Below are 16,043 nucleotides of genomic sequence, written 5' to 3'. Positions count from 1 at the left end.
AGGCTAATATATGAACTGATGGTTGCGCTGTTGACAATCGCGCAGCCTCTCGAGGAGAAATGAAAACAAACCAACGCCGCTCATACAGAGAAACTCAGTAACATACTGCAGTAAATATTCAAAATGTGAAGGTTTTTGTATTTTATAACGTATAATACAGTTAAAAAACATCACATGACACGACCAAGAGTGCTGTTTTCCTAAATACCATCACAACTGAAAATGTGACACTGATTTCATGACAGTCCCATAAACAATTAATTAAAACTAGACCATAATAGCTGCTAGCAGCTATTTAGGGGCCAAGCCCCTGTTGCTTTTGTCTTAGGCTATTTAGATATTTTGGATGCATGTTTTTTTTTTCCATCATGAATTTCATTATACGGTTCACAAGGTTTAAAGCTTAATAAACACTGGATTTGACCTGTAATCGGTGCTGTTCCCAAACATGGCATGGATCCTGAAAGTATGGGTCCGCTGAAGCGGACCAAGTTTACTTTCGATTGATCAATGTTTGGCTGAGATACAGCCTCAGAACCCATTCTGGCTCGACATCGGTATGGATCCTGAGAGTATGGGTTCGCTGAAGCAGACCAAGTTTCAAAGCTTTAGCCGGTTGCTTTAAACAGCATGCCACTCATACAATGGGTTGTTTAATTTTATAAACGCTTGAGTTTTTAAAGGCAGAACCGCAGCTTTTGCCACTAAATGACACAACTTTATAAAGCTGTCCCCCACGGGGCTCGAACCCATAACCTCACGATCCGGTGTCTGACGTTCATCTCACTGCGCCACAGGGAAGACACGTGTTTGTCGGTATGTCGTATGTCCATAGTTCAAATTAGAAATCGACTCAAAATGAAGAATTTTTGATTTAATGAACAACATTATATATTTTTAAAAGTTGGTTTAAATCATTCTCAGAAGTAATTCATGTCTGGAACGGAAGAATTTTTTTGCAAATAACCATTTAGAATGCTAAGCTAACTAGCATAAAGACACGAACACAGGCAAGGTCAACTTCAGAGACGGATTTCTCCGAAACGGTAGCGAATATCAAAAATCGGTTCAGTCATTTCTGTGCGGCTCGGTCCGAACATCATCTGAGCCAAATTTGGACAAAATTGGACAAAATTTGTAGGAGGAGTAGCAAAAAAACTGTTTTTCCCTTGTTTCATTATGGCGGACAGTTACATGTTTGGAAAATGAAAAATTATATATCGTCTGAATCTGCATAAGCCAGGGAACAAAATGACATAAATTATATCAAATTTGGACAAAGTGTTCAAAAATTATAAACGTTTTAGCAAAAAATCTTATATCTCTGGAACGCTAGGTGGCGCTGTTCTGAAACTTCTCAGATACGTCCGGGACATGCCGTCGGTCACGCATACCAAATTTTGTACAGATATGTCAAATATTTCAAAAGATATCACATTTTATGACAAAATTCAAAATGGCGGTCACGTGGTTCATCCGATCCTGACATATCCGGTATCCTCGGATTCGGCATGTCACGAGGAATCCATAGATACCAATAATATGATTTTCCGACAAAGCGTTCGGAAGTTATGGGCAAAAATAGCCTTTTTTCATATCTCACGACCCCTAGGTGGCGCTGTTCCCAACTTTGGCACGTACCCTCAAATCATGGGTCTGATGAAGCATACCAATTTTCGTTTTGATTGGTCAAAGTTTGGCCGAGATACAGCCTCTTAACCATATTTGGGTCGACCTTGTTAAGTTTACGAGAGCATAACTTTTGAACAAAGATGAATAAAAAAAATCTGTTCAGTCATTTCTATGCGGCTCTGTCCAAATATTATGTCTACCAAATTTTGTGAGAATTGGACAAATTTTGAAGGAGGAGTAGCAAAAAAACTGAATACTGTACTTTTCAAAATGGCCATTACTGTAATGGGCGGAGCATTAATGTAAGATGCTAAATTTGATCAGCATGATGAGAGGAATCAGGTGAACTAAGTTTGATTTCTCTATTCCAAAGGGTTCAAAAGTTATAAACGTTTAAATGTTGAATTTTTGGACTGGTGGTGGCGCTATGGAGTTGGTCTTAGAGACTCCAAATTTGGCATATTGACTATTGATGAACATATCTATGACTATGCCAAATTTCATCATTTTCCTACTTACGGTTCATAGGGCTGCCATTGACTCCCATAGTAATAATAATAATAATAATAATAAAGTAAACTAACGATTGCAATAGGGGCTACAGCCCTTTCAGGGCTTGGCCCCTAATAATAATAACTAGACCATAATAGCTGCTAGCAGCTATTTAGGGGCCAAGCCCCTGTTGCTTTTGTCTTAGGCTATTTAGATATTTTGGATGCATGTTTTTTTTTTCCATCATGAATTTCATTATACGGTTCACAAGGTTTAAAGCTTAATAAACACTGGATTTGACCTGTAATCGGTGCTGTTCCCAAACATGGCATGGATCCTGAAAGTATGGGTCCGCTGAAGCGGACCAAGTTTACTTTCGATTGATCAATGTTTGGCTGAGATACAGCCTCAGAACCCATTCTGGCTCGACATCGGTATGGATCCTGAGAGTATGGGTTCGCTGAAGCAGACCAAGTTTCAAAGCTTTAGCCGGTTGCTTTAAACAGCATGCCACTCATACAATGGGTTGTTTAATTTTATAAACGCTTGAGTTTTTAAAGGCAGAACCGCAGCTTTTGCCACTAAATGACACAACTTTATAAAGCTGTCCCCCACGGGGCTCGAACCCATAACCTCACGATCCGGTGTCTGACGTTCATCTCACTGCGCCACAGGGAAGACACGTGTTTGTCGGTATGTCGTATGTCCATAGTTCAAATTAGAAATCGACTCAAAATGAAGAATTTTTGATTTAATGAACAACATTATATATTTTTAAAAGTTGGTTTAAATCATTCTCAGAAGTAATTCATGTCTGGAACGGAAGAATTTTTTTGCAAATAACCATTTAGAATGCTAAGCTAACTAGCATAAAGACACGAACACAGGCAAGGTCAACTTCAGAGACGGATTTCTCCGAAACGGTAGCGAATATCAAAAATCGGTTCAGTCATTTCTGTGCGGCTCGGTCCGAACATCATCTGAGCCAAATTTGGACAAAATTGGACAAAATTTGTAGGAGGAGTAGCAAAAAAACTGTTTTTCCCTTGTTTCATTATGGCGGACAGTTACATGTTTGGAAAATGAAAAATTATATATCGTCTGAATCTGCATAAGCCAGGGAACAAAATGACATAAATTATATCAAATTTGGACAAAGTGTTCAAAAATTATAAACGTTTTAGCAAAAAATCTTATATCTCTGGAACGCTAGGTGGCGCTGTTCTGAAACTTCTCAGATACGTCCGGGACATGCCGTCGGTCACGCATACCAAATTTTGTACAGATATGTCAAATATTTCAAAAGATATCACATTTTATGACAAAATTCAAAATGGCGGTCACGTGGTTCATCCGATCCTGACATATCCGGTATCCTCGGATTCGGCATGTCACGAGGAATCCATAGATACCAATAATATGATTTTCCGACAAAGCGTTCGGAAGTTATGGGCAAAAATAGCCTTTTTTCATATCTCACGACCCCTAGGTGGCGCTGTTCCCAACTTTGGCACGTACCCTCAAATCATGGGTCTGATGAAGCATACCAATTTTCGTTTTGATTGGTCAAAGTTTGGCCGAGATACAGCCTCTTAACCATATTTGGGTCGACCTTGTTAAGTTTACGAGAGCATAACTTTTGAACAAAGATGAATAAAAAAAATCTGTTCAGTCATTTCTATGCGGCTCTGTCCAAATATTATGTCTACCAAATTTTGTGAGAATTGGACAAATTTTGAAGGAGGAGTAGCAAAAAAACTGAATACTGTACTTTTCAAAATGGCCATTACTGTAATGGGCGGAGCATTAATGTAAGATGCTAAATTTGATCAGCATGATGAGAGGAATCAGGTGAACTAAGTTTGATTTCTCTATTCCAAAGGGTTCAAAAGTTATAAACGTTTAAATGTTGAATTTTTGGACTGGTGGTGGCGCTATGGAGTTGGTCTTAGAGACTCCAAATTTGGCATATTGACTATTGATGAACATATCTATGACTATGCCAAATTTCATCATTTTCCTACTTACGGTTCATAGGGCTGCCATTGACTCCCATAGTAATAATAATAATAATAATAATAAAGTAAACTAACGATTGCAATAGGGGCTACAGCCCTTTCAGGGCTTGGCCCCTAATTAGTCACTTACATTTTATATGCAATATAAACTGCTTTTGTTCTATTACAGCAGTGAAAATATTTCCAAGATCAGATCATATTTCCACATCAGAACCACAATGCTTCTCACAGCAATAGTGTGTTAAAGGAGCACTAGGTAACTTTTCAACCTTCATTATATATTTTCAAGACTCTTGTGATGATACATCGACTTACAATAGGTTGAATGACACGTCTGCCATAGCTTGATGGGGTCTGTATCGTTTTTAATTGTACTTTTAAACTTCAGGTTTCGGGTAGTAACCCGAGAACAAAAAGAACTACAAAATTCGACTGTTTTACGGCATATATGGCACTTCCACCAACACCCACACTTCCTTACATTAGGACGTGTGAGCCCAACTTTGTTCGTCGGATAATATAGTCATGTCCGAAGCAGCACAGACAAATAAGAAAGAAAAGGTTTTGTTGGAGGAAAGCAATAAGAGGAAACAAAAAAGTGATGGGATTAAAGGCAGGACTAGGATCAACATTGGACCAGCGTTTGCTCGTTGGCGCTGTAGGAGGCGTGCCCGACCGATGCTGTCCTGCTTGTTATAGTGATTACCTACCACTCAAACATTGAATTGAAGTATCATATAGATTCTGTAAAACGGTTACCAATAGACTACTATAATGACGCTGGCTTGTAAACGTGAGCATCGTGATTATTTGGCGTTTGAAAAAAATAAAACCCATGAAATTATATTCATATGACATGCTGAAACATATGCCACTGATATAAAGATTTAAATACATCAAAGCTGATGAAAATGTTACTTCTGAATATTGATATTTAACTCTTCGGATCGCCCTGATATTGGTAGTCAGAATGTAAACTGGGCAACAGATGATAAGCACAATTAGCCACAGCCCATACTGTTTTCTTCTTTTTAATTATTAGAATATAGACTTTAGAATAATAAATTGTTATACAAGTACTTTTACTTTTAATACTAAAAGTACATTTAAAATCAAGTACTTTTACTTTTAATACTAAAAGTACATTTAAAATCAAGTACTTTTTTACTTTTACTTAAGTAGGATTGTCGTTGTAGTACTTCTACTTTTACTCAAGTAAATATGGCTCTGGTTATTTGTACTTTTACTTAAGTACAGAGATTCATTTCTTCCTCCACCACTGCCTATCAGTGGTCATAATGTTACAGCTTGATCAGTCAACAGCTGCCCGCTGCTTTTTGTTTTGTTTTAAATAATGCAGCAATACACATTTTAAATAGTGTAGTATGTTACATTGCATTTTTATTTTAGCAAGTGGAGTTTAGTTTTCATCAAGAAAATGTAAGCAGTTATTTTGTCTTCAATACGATGGCATGTTATTTAACATTATAGCTATTTTATTTTATTTATTTTGTGCTTTGAGTCACTGTTTTGTTGTATCAAATAACTGTTGTCCTAATATTCTACTGCAAAATGTCTTGATACTTGAATTCAATGTTCCTTCAATGACTGAAGTGTCCAGACACTGAGGCAGCAAAGCAGTTCTAAACCATGATGATACTTTCATGCTTCACGGTTGAGTAAAGGTTTTGGTGTTGTTGTGCATGCAGAGCCCAACTGTCCAAACTAGATTTGGAGGAGTGTTGCAGAACAACCAGGTTTTCTTGGACAAACATAAGACAAGCCTCAATAATTTTTTTGTGGTTCTTTGTGGTTAATAAGTGGTTCTACTACTTATTCTTTCATAAACACCATTTGTGATTAAATACTTTCACGTCATAGTTTTCTGGAGGTCTTTTGCTGTCATCTTTCTCACCTCTTTTAACATTGTCCATTGTGTTTTTGGAGTGATGTTTTGCAGGATGCCTGCTCCGCAGGGAGTAGCAAAAGTCCTGAGTTATCTACATTTGTAGATGCTTTATGGTGGATTGATTAACAGGTCTTTATCAAATATTTAGCTTTTTTCAGCTTTGTGTTTTTAAGGTCATGTGAATGCTTTTGAATTTAAAGCAAGTTTCACATTATCTTGTCTTTCTTGAAAAAGAACACAACTTTTTCAGTGCGATCTTAAGGACAGGGCATCTTTACAGCCAACACTTCCAATCCAATCCCATCTCCTTGACTGACTCCAATTAGATTTTGGATAACCACAATTTGTGATTTGGGAGTTTTGAGAAAGAAAATGGTCTACAATTTTGAGAACTGTGACAAAAGACTACATTTTATGAGTAATAAGTGTAGACGTCTATACATTTTAAATGGGTCACAAACTTAAAGGGGGGGGTGAAACACTCAGTTTCAGTCAATCTCATGTCAATCTTGAGTACCTATAGAGTAGTATTGCATTCTTCATATCTCTGAAAAGTCTTTAGTTTTATTATATTCATAAAAGAAATATAGGCTGTATCTAATCTTTCTGGAAAAAAAACGAGTGCCTGGAGGCGTATCGTGTGGGCGGAGCTAAAGAATGACGAGCGAGCAAAGCAGTGACGTCCTCAAGCGTGGAGAAACCCATGGCTATCAATCTCAGCTAATCGATATATGATCCAGAATCAAATTCGGAGGCTGAAATAAATTGAACAGGAGAAACAACAACAGCAGGTCTCTGTGGTATGTACTGTATTTAGTGCCCTGTCAGCATTTGTGTGTCTTTACTCGCAGTTTATAAGGACATGATTCGGTTTATGGACTATTGTATGTGACTAAACCTTAGCAGTAGCAAGCAAAATGGTTTTGCATGTCAGACTAGTGTAACGTTATACATAGAACAGCAATGTAGTAAAGTGCATTTGAATGACGAAGCACGCGATCGTGTCAGTGTCGTGTCTGAGGATGTTGCTAGGCAACGTGGGGGAGAGGACGCTGGCGTTGTCTGTTCGCCGCTTCTCCACCCACAACAAATCATGTTAATGTACTATTAGATTTACATTTTATTTTATTTCCTTATGTTTGTGACTAGTCTAACAGTCAGAGCTACAATTGGGACTGTTGCTGGCAGCCACTGAGAACTCGTTGTTCGTCGTTTCGCCGTTTTCAGCCGCTTCTCTAATGTTTACGTTTGAATTGCTGCGGTTGGTTTCTGGTTTGGAGGACATTTGATGTTTCTCGCCGCGGGTGCTCACTGGTGGTCTCCCTTGGGCTTAAGCTGCATGGTGGCTGAAGTTTGCACCGGGCTAGTGTCATCCGGGCTCTCGTCGTCGGCGTCCGGCATGATGTTGGGATGTTCTGCTTCTCGGCTGCGCCGCTGTTCCGTCCTGCATTGCGACCGTGGAGCGACATCTGCGCCGGCCCCGGTGTGTCCACAGAAGTGCCCGGAGGAATGTTCTGCCTCCTGCATGGTGCTGCGGCGATCCCCATCGTTTGAATCATCATGAAGAAGACCCATTATCTGGTCTTCAGCTGTCGTGCCTCAGCGATGTCATCAGGACACACCGCTGGGAGAAATTTTAAACATGGAGTGGACCACAGTGTGCTGCGGAGCTAACAGAGACTTCCACCATCAGCTGTTTTCTGTTCACCATCAGCTCTGTTTCTGTTCACCATCAGCTCTGTTTCTGTTCACCATCAGCTCTGTTTCTGTTCACCATCAGCTCTGTTTCTGTTCACCATCAGCTCTGTTTCTGTTCACCATCAGCTCTGTTTCTGTTCACCATCAGCTCTGTTTCTGTTCACCATCAGCTCTGTTTCTGTTCTGTTTTCTGTGTTGGTTGATTGTTTGTAGTATTCTATATTTTTACTTGTTATTCATTTTTTGTGTTACCCCCCCCCCCCTTTGTTGCACTTTGAGATTCTTCGGAATGAAAAGTGCATTATAAATAAAATCTATTATTATTATTATTATTATTTACTGATGTTTACTCACATGACGATAGCCAACATTTGAAGCAGTTTTACTCACCGGCTGCTTCCAAAGCAGGACCGAACCTTTATCGCTGGGACCGCTCCGTCAAAAACACACTTCTTTGGTATGATTTGGTGAAGTCCTGTGACAGCAGTGACCATGGAAATCCACTTTGCAACGCGACTGAAGCGCTGTTGTGAAGCTTTCCCTCATTTCTGCGTTCAAATCGGTTCAAATGCAGCGCTGCCTTCCGGGAATGCTGTGCTGAAGCGTTGAAGTCGTTTGATGCAGCTGCAGCTGAGCGAGTGTTTATGGGTGTGCATTTCCTCTCTCGCTCTAGTCACGCGCCGCGCACCCTACCGGTAGAAGAGCCCGTACGGCCCATACAAGGACCTTCCGCTCTATTAACATCAAGCCGACCCATACTCGAAAAAAACTCCGAAACTTGTGAGAAAGCGGAAGGAGTATTTTTGACACAGAAATACTCCATCAAACATCCAATATTAATTTTTGAAACTTTGTCTATGTTTAGGATGGGAATCCAAGTCTTTAACAGTGTAACAATCTCAGTATGCATGAAACAGCATTTCACCCCCCTCCCCCCCTTAATCTTGCAAATGTATTTTAACTCCATCCCCTCTAAAAACCAAATACATTTGATATACTCATTCTTTATTTTAGAATGAGGTTGTCAGCAGTGTAACTACACAAATACTATGTGATATCAATTAACATGTACTGCATAGGGTTACACTCTGAAAAATGCTGGGTAAAAAACAACCCATGGGTTGAAAATGGACAAACCTAGAAATTGGGTTGTTTAAACCCAGTGAATGGACCCATTAAAACAACCCAATTTCTGGGATTGTTTGTAACCCAGCAATTTTTTTTAGAGTGTAGGGCTTGGTTTAGCGTAAGTTTGCTTGTAATTGTGCATGATTTACTGTTATTTTTTCATGTTAAAAAAGTGTTACCTAAATCTCCCCTCTAAAGACCCAAACGGTCAAAATGTCAGGCAAAGAGTACCTCAAATTATTCTGATTGGCTGAAAAATAGCATCCAGCTCTTGATTGTTATTTTATGGTTGAATAGCCCTGGGCTATAAAAAAAATACAGGTATGAATTTACAGAAAATCTATTCCAATGATAACTCTCTATAGGGACATTCAAAATCTGATAATCTAATCAAATAATGCCTCAAGAGAAAGATTAAAACCAATAGCTGGTTGTTTCAGTTCATTTATCACACAGGACTTGAAGAAGGTTTGAACACATTGCACAAGGTCAACTCCAAAAGGTCCAGTCTCCATGCATTGTAATTGTATGGAAAAGGGTGACCAGTACATTTTACAAAGTTTCTTTTGTGACCCATGAAAATTCAGAAAAAGAAAGTCGTGCGTTACATGGCACAAGGGTCAGTAGATGATAACAAATGTTTTTTTTGTTTGTTTTCTCATGCTTTCCGTAATACTGCATTTAATTATCATTGTATGTGTATTGACCATGACTCATGCAAATTGCTTTTGTTTTTGGTTTATAGTCTAATGTACTGTGTGGTTGCTATAGTGTGCAAAATGTATGCTAATGCAGACGTGCAAAAAGATAATTCTGCTATCCGTAGCAAGATTTGAGGATCATTGAAGTAAACGGTTTAAGCTGCTCAGCTGTCTTGATTACTGCCGCATTGAATTCCTCCATTAAACCTACAATTAGGCCTGATTGCGCCCCCTTTTGTCTCCTCATGGCATTTGAAATTTGCTAAAGAGTCTTCAGTGGCAAACATGCAAATCAGCAGGTAATTATCATGTGCTCTGATTACTCTAATTCTCTTCCTGCCTCTAAATATTGCACTCAAAGATGCATTACAGCAAGAGCCATATAAGAATAAATATTGTAAAACACGGTAGAAAAGTAGCAGTTTATTCAGACTTGACAGATGTGATTTTTTTTTCATATTAAAAAAAGGATCCGACATGTTGAGTTTTATGAAAATAACTGATGTTGATGTCTGTGTGGAGGGCAATTACATTTTTGTCTGTACATGATGTCATTTTATGATGTACTGTCAATCAAATATAGAGGCCAATAACTTGACTAAACTAATTATCTTCCGTTTTTAACACTGCAAAAAGAAAAGAAAAAAAGAGAAAAAGAAATACATTTATAGTATTATACATGAGAAGAAGTGTACAAGCCAAGCTATTTTGAAAGGTGAAGATTTCCACACGGACACATATATTATCCAAACTCAAAAGAAAGATAATATTTCTGAAATTACATAAGTATGATACTGAATACTGTATTTGTATTCATTATTTCCAGATGTAAAAAGTATCAGGCATGACTACATACTCTTTATTAATGTGTTTCCTGAAACTATGACCTTATATTTTGTTGGATATAAATTATATGATGCATGGCCATTGTTACAGTTATGTTAGCCTATTTGCATACATAACATACATTTTGAAGGGCATGTAAAGTTTGAAATATAAATTTCTAAAGCAATGGGTATATGATTGTAATGTCTAAATAAGTAAATAAGAGACAGCTCTGTATTATATTTTCCTGTAAAACGGGAACTGTCTCTCCCAAGGGACTAATGCTAATGCAGGTATGTTAAAGTGACCTACTTTTATATAAAAGTGATCATCCATGACAAACCTCAAATACATCTACTTGAGAAATCTGTGACGAACCTTTCCTTTAAACTGATGACCATCCTTTTCGTTTAAACAATTTGTCCCTGTAGCATAAGATGATTGAGCCCGATCTCACGAAAATGAGCATGTCATATGCACGCCATAAAATGCGTATCACATGCACGCGAGAAACTGTGGTTTTTAGCGTATCCATTCCACGAGATTTTACACTCGTACTATTGATATGCATTACCATGTGATCGTGTTGAAAGCTTTCATAGGGCGATGTCTCATTTTATGTCATACCCAATGCTAGTTTAGTGTGTTACAGTAACCTCTTTTACACTTGACTGGCAGGGACAGCTCTGATGGGTTGAAAACTAAAATCTTTAGACACATGCTTGTAGCTAAACCACTAGAAATTGAACCAAAAGTGATGCATTCAGTCTGAAAATGTTGAGATATTGTACTATAGTGTTTTGGCATTGTGTGGTTACCCAACTGCTGTCAGTGTGATTTTTATTGGATATAGTTAGTTAGCCCTTGGTTTGACTTGACATTAATAATGGACTACTCCACGATCATTTATCAATCAGAATGTGTACAGTATATATGGTTGATTATTATAATTTCCAACCTAACAAACAGTGTTTTCTGAAATTTGTTTTCTTGAAATGCGCTTGTGCTGTCTTTATTTCAAATAAATTACACTGGGTTTCATATTTTGTCATTCATACATTCTAGAAGCCTTTGGGGTTGCGTATTATTGTTGTGTTTGTGCTTGACTTCCTGATCATATCATCTTAACCTTTTCTCTGGTCTTGATCCACAGCTCGTATTGTGAAGACCAAGCAGTGGTGTGACATGGTGCCCTGTCTAGAGGATGAAGGCTGTGACCTGTTAGTAAATAAATCCGGCTGGACTTGTACACAGCCCAGCGGCAGAGTGAAAACTACAACGGTGAGACTTACATGTTTTCATTGCTGTTCTTAAAGTGACATGAAACTTTGTTTGCAACTCACAATTACATAATTTTGCATACATCATGTTAGAGTGAAATGGAATGTTCAATGAGAGAGAAAAAATGGAGCAAGACTTGATGTTATCCATTGGGAATGGATTAGGGTGTGAAAAATTAGCTTTAATTCCAGAGTGGAGGTTAGCAGGAAAGAACAGTGGCTTGAGAGGGGGTGCATATTATATTTAATTAAATATAATAAATAAATATAATGTATAAATATAATGACAGTACAGTAGTTTTGTATGTACACTGTCCACATACTGTAAAAGAGCAAGTGCAACCATTTTATTTTTGCATTAGTTAGCAGAAAGAAAGAAAGAAAGAAAGAAAGAAAGAAAGAAAGAAAGAAAGAAAGAAAGAAAGAAAGAAAGAAAGAACGAAAGAAAGAAAGAAAGAAAGGAAGAAAGAAAGAAAGAAAGAAAGAAAGAAAGAAAGAAAGAAAGAAAGAAAGAAAGAAAGAAAGAAAGAAAGAAAGAAAGAAAGAAAGAAAGAAAGAAATGTATTGATTTATTGATATACTGTATATAACATGCATTTCATTTTCATTTTATGTTGACTTTAATTATGCACTCAGAAACCTTTTATTTATTGTATATTGGTATGGCAGAGTATGGCAGTGGAAGTCAGGTCAAATAAAATGCTTTATAAAATACAGATTGTTTCAAAGCAGCTTTACAGAGATAAAATGAAAATTATGCATTTCAGCTGTTGTTCCGCTGAAGTCAGTTCAGTGTATTGATTCAGTTCTATTGTAAAGATCATCAGTATTCAGATCAGGATTGGTAGCATTCAAATATTCATACAGCTCCTTTTGCTTGAAGATTGGATTCATATTATGGACTGGTGTTAGTATAAAACATGTAAAAACAACAGACATATCTTTGGCCAGGCTGTTATGCAAGGACACTATGAACACATGCAAAGGCAATGTGTGTGTGTGTGTGTGTGTGTGTGTGTGTGTGTGTGTGTGTGTGTGTGTGTGTGTGTGTGTGTGTGTGTGTGTGTTGGGGGGGGGGGGGGGGTAGTAAAATCAAACCTGTAGTTGTAGTTTGCCCTTTTGTCAAAATGTTGTCAGATAAATTCTTTAACCAAGTCTAGTGTTTTGTCCCCTTAGGGCTTTGCAAGCCTTACATTAAAAATGAGTGACCGAAACAACTTTTATTTGTGGATTTCTCTTATTGTTGAAAACTTCCCCTCAAAACCACATATCACATTGACCACTTTTAACCATCTAATCAATTTCCAACTCACAAAATCAAGGCTAAGTCTAACAAACAGAAGGGGAATATTGTTTGTTCAGTTGGGCATGTGAATCAATCATGTGAATCAATCATGATTTTTTTTTTTTTTTTTTTCTCTGGAATCACTATACTACTGGAATGTGTGCATGTAGTGTGAAATCCAATATAAAGAAGTGCAGAATGACTTATAAAATAGTCTTTTTTTTTAAACACTAAGAGCGACAACATCACATTCACATCCACTTGAAAGCAGAACACTGAACTGAAGCAACTGGGGGCTTGAATACAGTAAGACAGGTAATCAAAGAAACAACCAGAAACCATGGTAACAAATAAAAAGACAATGAAAAACCATGGGCGCTTCTCATTTCTTATTTGTGCATCCTTGTTTCCTTCCCTCACATCCTTTCACTTATCCTTGCTCAGCTTCCTCGCTCCTCATTCATTGCCTCGTCGCGGTGCAATTAGAGAAATTGGGTATCCGTCAAGATAGCTGAGTTTGATATGTTTCCAGGTCACTTTCTTGAGGAAGCAGGATCAAGGAAACTAGGAAGCATCAGTATGAGTATTGAGAAGCAGCTCATAAACCTAGAAACTAACAGATTAAAATGACATGCATGTGACACTTGGTAGATTTTAACTTTCTTTTACGCTATATGAAGCCTGTATTTATAATGCATAATAAGGGTATCAGTAATGCATTATAATACATGCATAATACCGTATAAACAACCTTATTGTATCATCTGATAAATAAACATAACAAAAGTTACAATACATTATAACCCTTGAAAGAAAGAAAGAAAGAAAGAAAGAAAGAAAGAAAGAAAGAAAGAAAGAAAGAAAGAAAGAAAGAAAGAAAGAAAGAAAGAAAGAAAGAAAGAAAGAAAGATTAGAGTTACAGCAATCACAAAAACACACACAAACCGTTCTTATGAACAACTCAATAGTACACAAGCACACAGTCCAGCTAACGACATATTACAATTATGACAAGATTAGAGTCATAGCGATCACAAAATCACAAACTGTTCTCATGAACAACTCTATAGCACGAGCCGGCAGTCCAACTAACGACATATTACAATTAAGTTAGGACAAGATTAGAGATATCGATCAAACTGTTCTCATGAGCAACTCTATAGAACACAAGCACGACAGTCCAGCTAACAACATATTACAATTATGACTGGATAAGGTTTATATAGATCATGAAAAGAGTAAGCAAACATATATTAGGAGTATTATCTTACTTGTCGGAGACATTGTGTGCTGATGCTTGAAGCACACAGTGAGGAGATTTAGATGCTCCATACGGTGTGGAAATGTACGGGTCTTTATCATCGCTGAAGTGAGTCACAATACGATCGCAAATGGACTAACAAGAGAACATGACACACAAGCATATTCAAGCAGCATATATTAGACTAGTTGTTGGTCTGATGTCCGTCATGTGTGACTCATGTGTTTTGAATAATGACGTGCACAGAGCGAGAGCGAGCGCTCTTCTCATCATCAATAGTAGACACGCCCCTTACCTGCTGATTGGCTACAAGTTTGTTATTTCACTCGGCCCGTGTCCTTTTTCTAAAACAGTTTTGAAATAAGACTTACCCCACCTTTAAGGGAGTCTTATAGCAACTTTTTATATATGTTTAGGTAAGTATTATAATGTGTTGTAACTGTTTTTATGATTATTTATTCGATGATACAACATATTAGAAGGTGGTTTGTATTATAATGCATTAAGAATACCCTTATAAAGCAGTATAAATACAGACTTCACAGAAAGGTTTACTTTTTTTCTTTTTTTTTTTCTTTTTTTATATATAATATCACTAAATTATTAAGTGACTCACCTATAACAAACTGCTAGCACTAATGGCCAACTACTGGCATAATGATATAATCTGCAGGAAGGGTAATTGAACAAATATGTTATAAATTATAATGCAATTTAATGGGCAGTTTCAAAAGATGTACTGTGATGAATCGCAATCCCCAGCACTAGTCACATTACAGAAGTAAAATGGACAGCAAATGTTGGTTACAGTTGATTTTAACCGCTTCACTTGGTGAAGTCCCTATAGAGCTCTTCAGACTCTATCATAAGACATGTAGAACAGTTCTAAGCTGACTGCTCTCAACGAGAAGAACGGTGGGATATGTTTATCAATGGTAATTAGATCATGCTTAGGGCTAATTATGTGAACAGATGGGTAATCACGGCAGGTATGTAGATGAGACATAGAAGAAATAGGAGGAAATGAATAGGTGGGCGCACAACACTTTAGCTCATGTCTGCTGTCATCAGCTATTAAAGTCTTCAATTTGATACAGTGCACTTATTGTGCACATACATGTTTTTAGATTGTACTTACATTTTAAAAATATGACCCTTTAACATAATCGAAACATCTCCATGATTTGTGTGTGTGTTCACATGGCTAATGCAACAAAATTCACCAAATTTCATCCCATTCCGCTGAACCAAAAAAATAAATAAATAAATAAATTCAGACCGTAAAATGTTTCTGTCATTTTTGACCAAAGAGGACCTGTCGCTAACTTTACCCGTATCCCACCTCAATCTCTCTCTCTCTCTCTCTCTCTCTCTGTGCGCATGTGCGGGCGTTTGTTGAGTTGATTGAGTGGTGAGTGCGTGGTCTTTTCGTGCCCGCTGTGGCTTTAAAAGATTATTTCTTTTTCTTATTTTTCTTTTTTTTGTTATTTGTTATTTGGGTAAAAGGTTTATGTTGGTGTAAATTTTACAGAGAAGCCTAGTTAGAGCGCCTAAATCAGTCTTTGTACTGAGAGGCATGGCGACTCATGGAGCTAATGATCTAGATTCACTCACGCGGCGCCACGGAGTGAAGGTGGTGGCTGCGGGAGTGTGGAAGAGTGTAGTGTGGCGGTTGGTGATGTGGTGGGGCATGAATGTGTCTTAGCGGCGTCTAAAATGAACAACTCAATTGTGCTGTTTTTGAGTACAGTAGATAAAGCAAATGAAGTGGTTGGAAAGGGAATAAACCTGCGTGGTTTATTTACCCCGGTACT

General features: G+C 37.6%; 1 protein-coding gene across 4 annotated transcripts in view; it reads left to right on the top strand.

The window, feature by feature from the left end:
* The window catches only part of tafa5a (TAFA chemokine like family member 5a), a 184,569-nt gene that overhangs the window by 145,448 nt on the left and 23,078 nt on the right, over positions 1 to 16,043 (top strand). For all 4 annotated transcript variants that reach the window (XM_067428032.1, XM_067428033.1, XM_067428035.1 and 1 more), the window contains exon 3: positions 11,557 to 11,684. In XM_067428032.1, the coding sequence (XP_067284133.1) occupies positions 11,557 to 11,684 (128 nt within the window). The remainder of the gene's footprint in view (positions 1 to 11,556; positions 11,685 to 16,043) is intronic.

Source organism: Pseudorasbora parva, chromosome 20 (assembly GCF_024679245.1).
Source record: "Pseudorasbora parva isolate DD20220531a chromosome 20, ASM2467924v1, whole genome shotgun sequence".
Classification (NCBI taxonomy): domain Eukaryota; kingdom Metazoa; phylum Chordata; class Actinopteri; order Cypriniformes; family Gobionidae; genus Pseudorasbora; species Pseudorasbora parva.
Note: the sequence above shows the minus strand (reverse complement) of the source record. Positions and strands in the feature narration are given on the sequence as shown.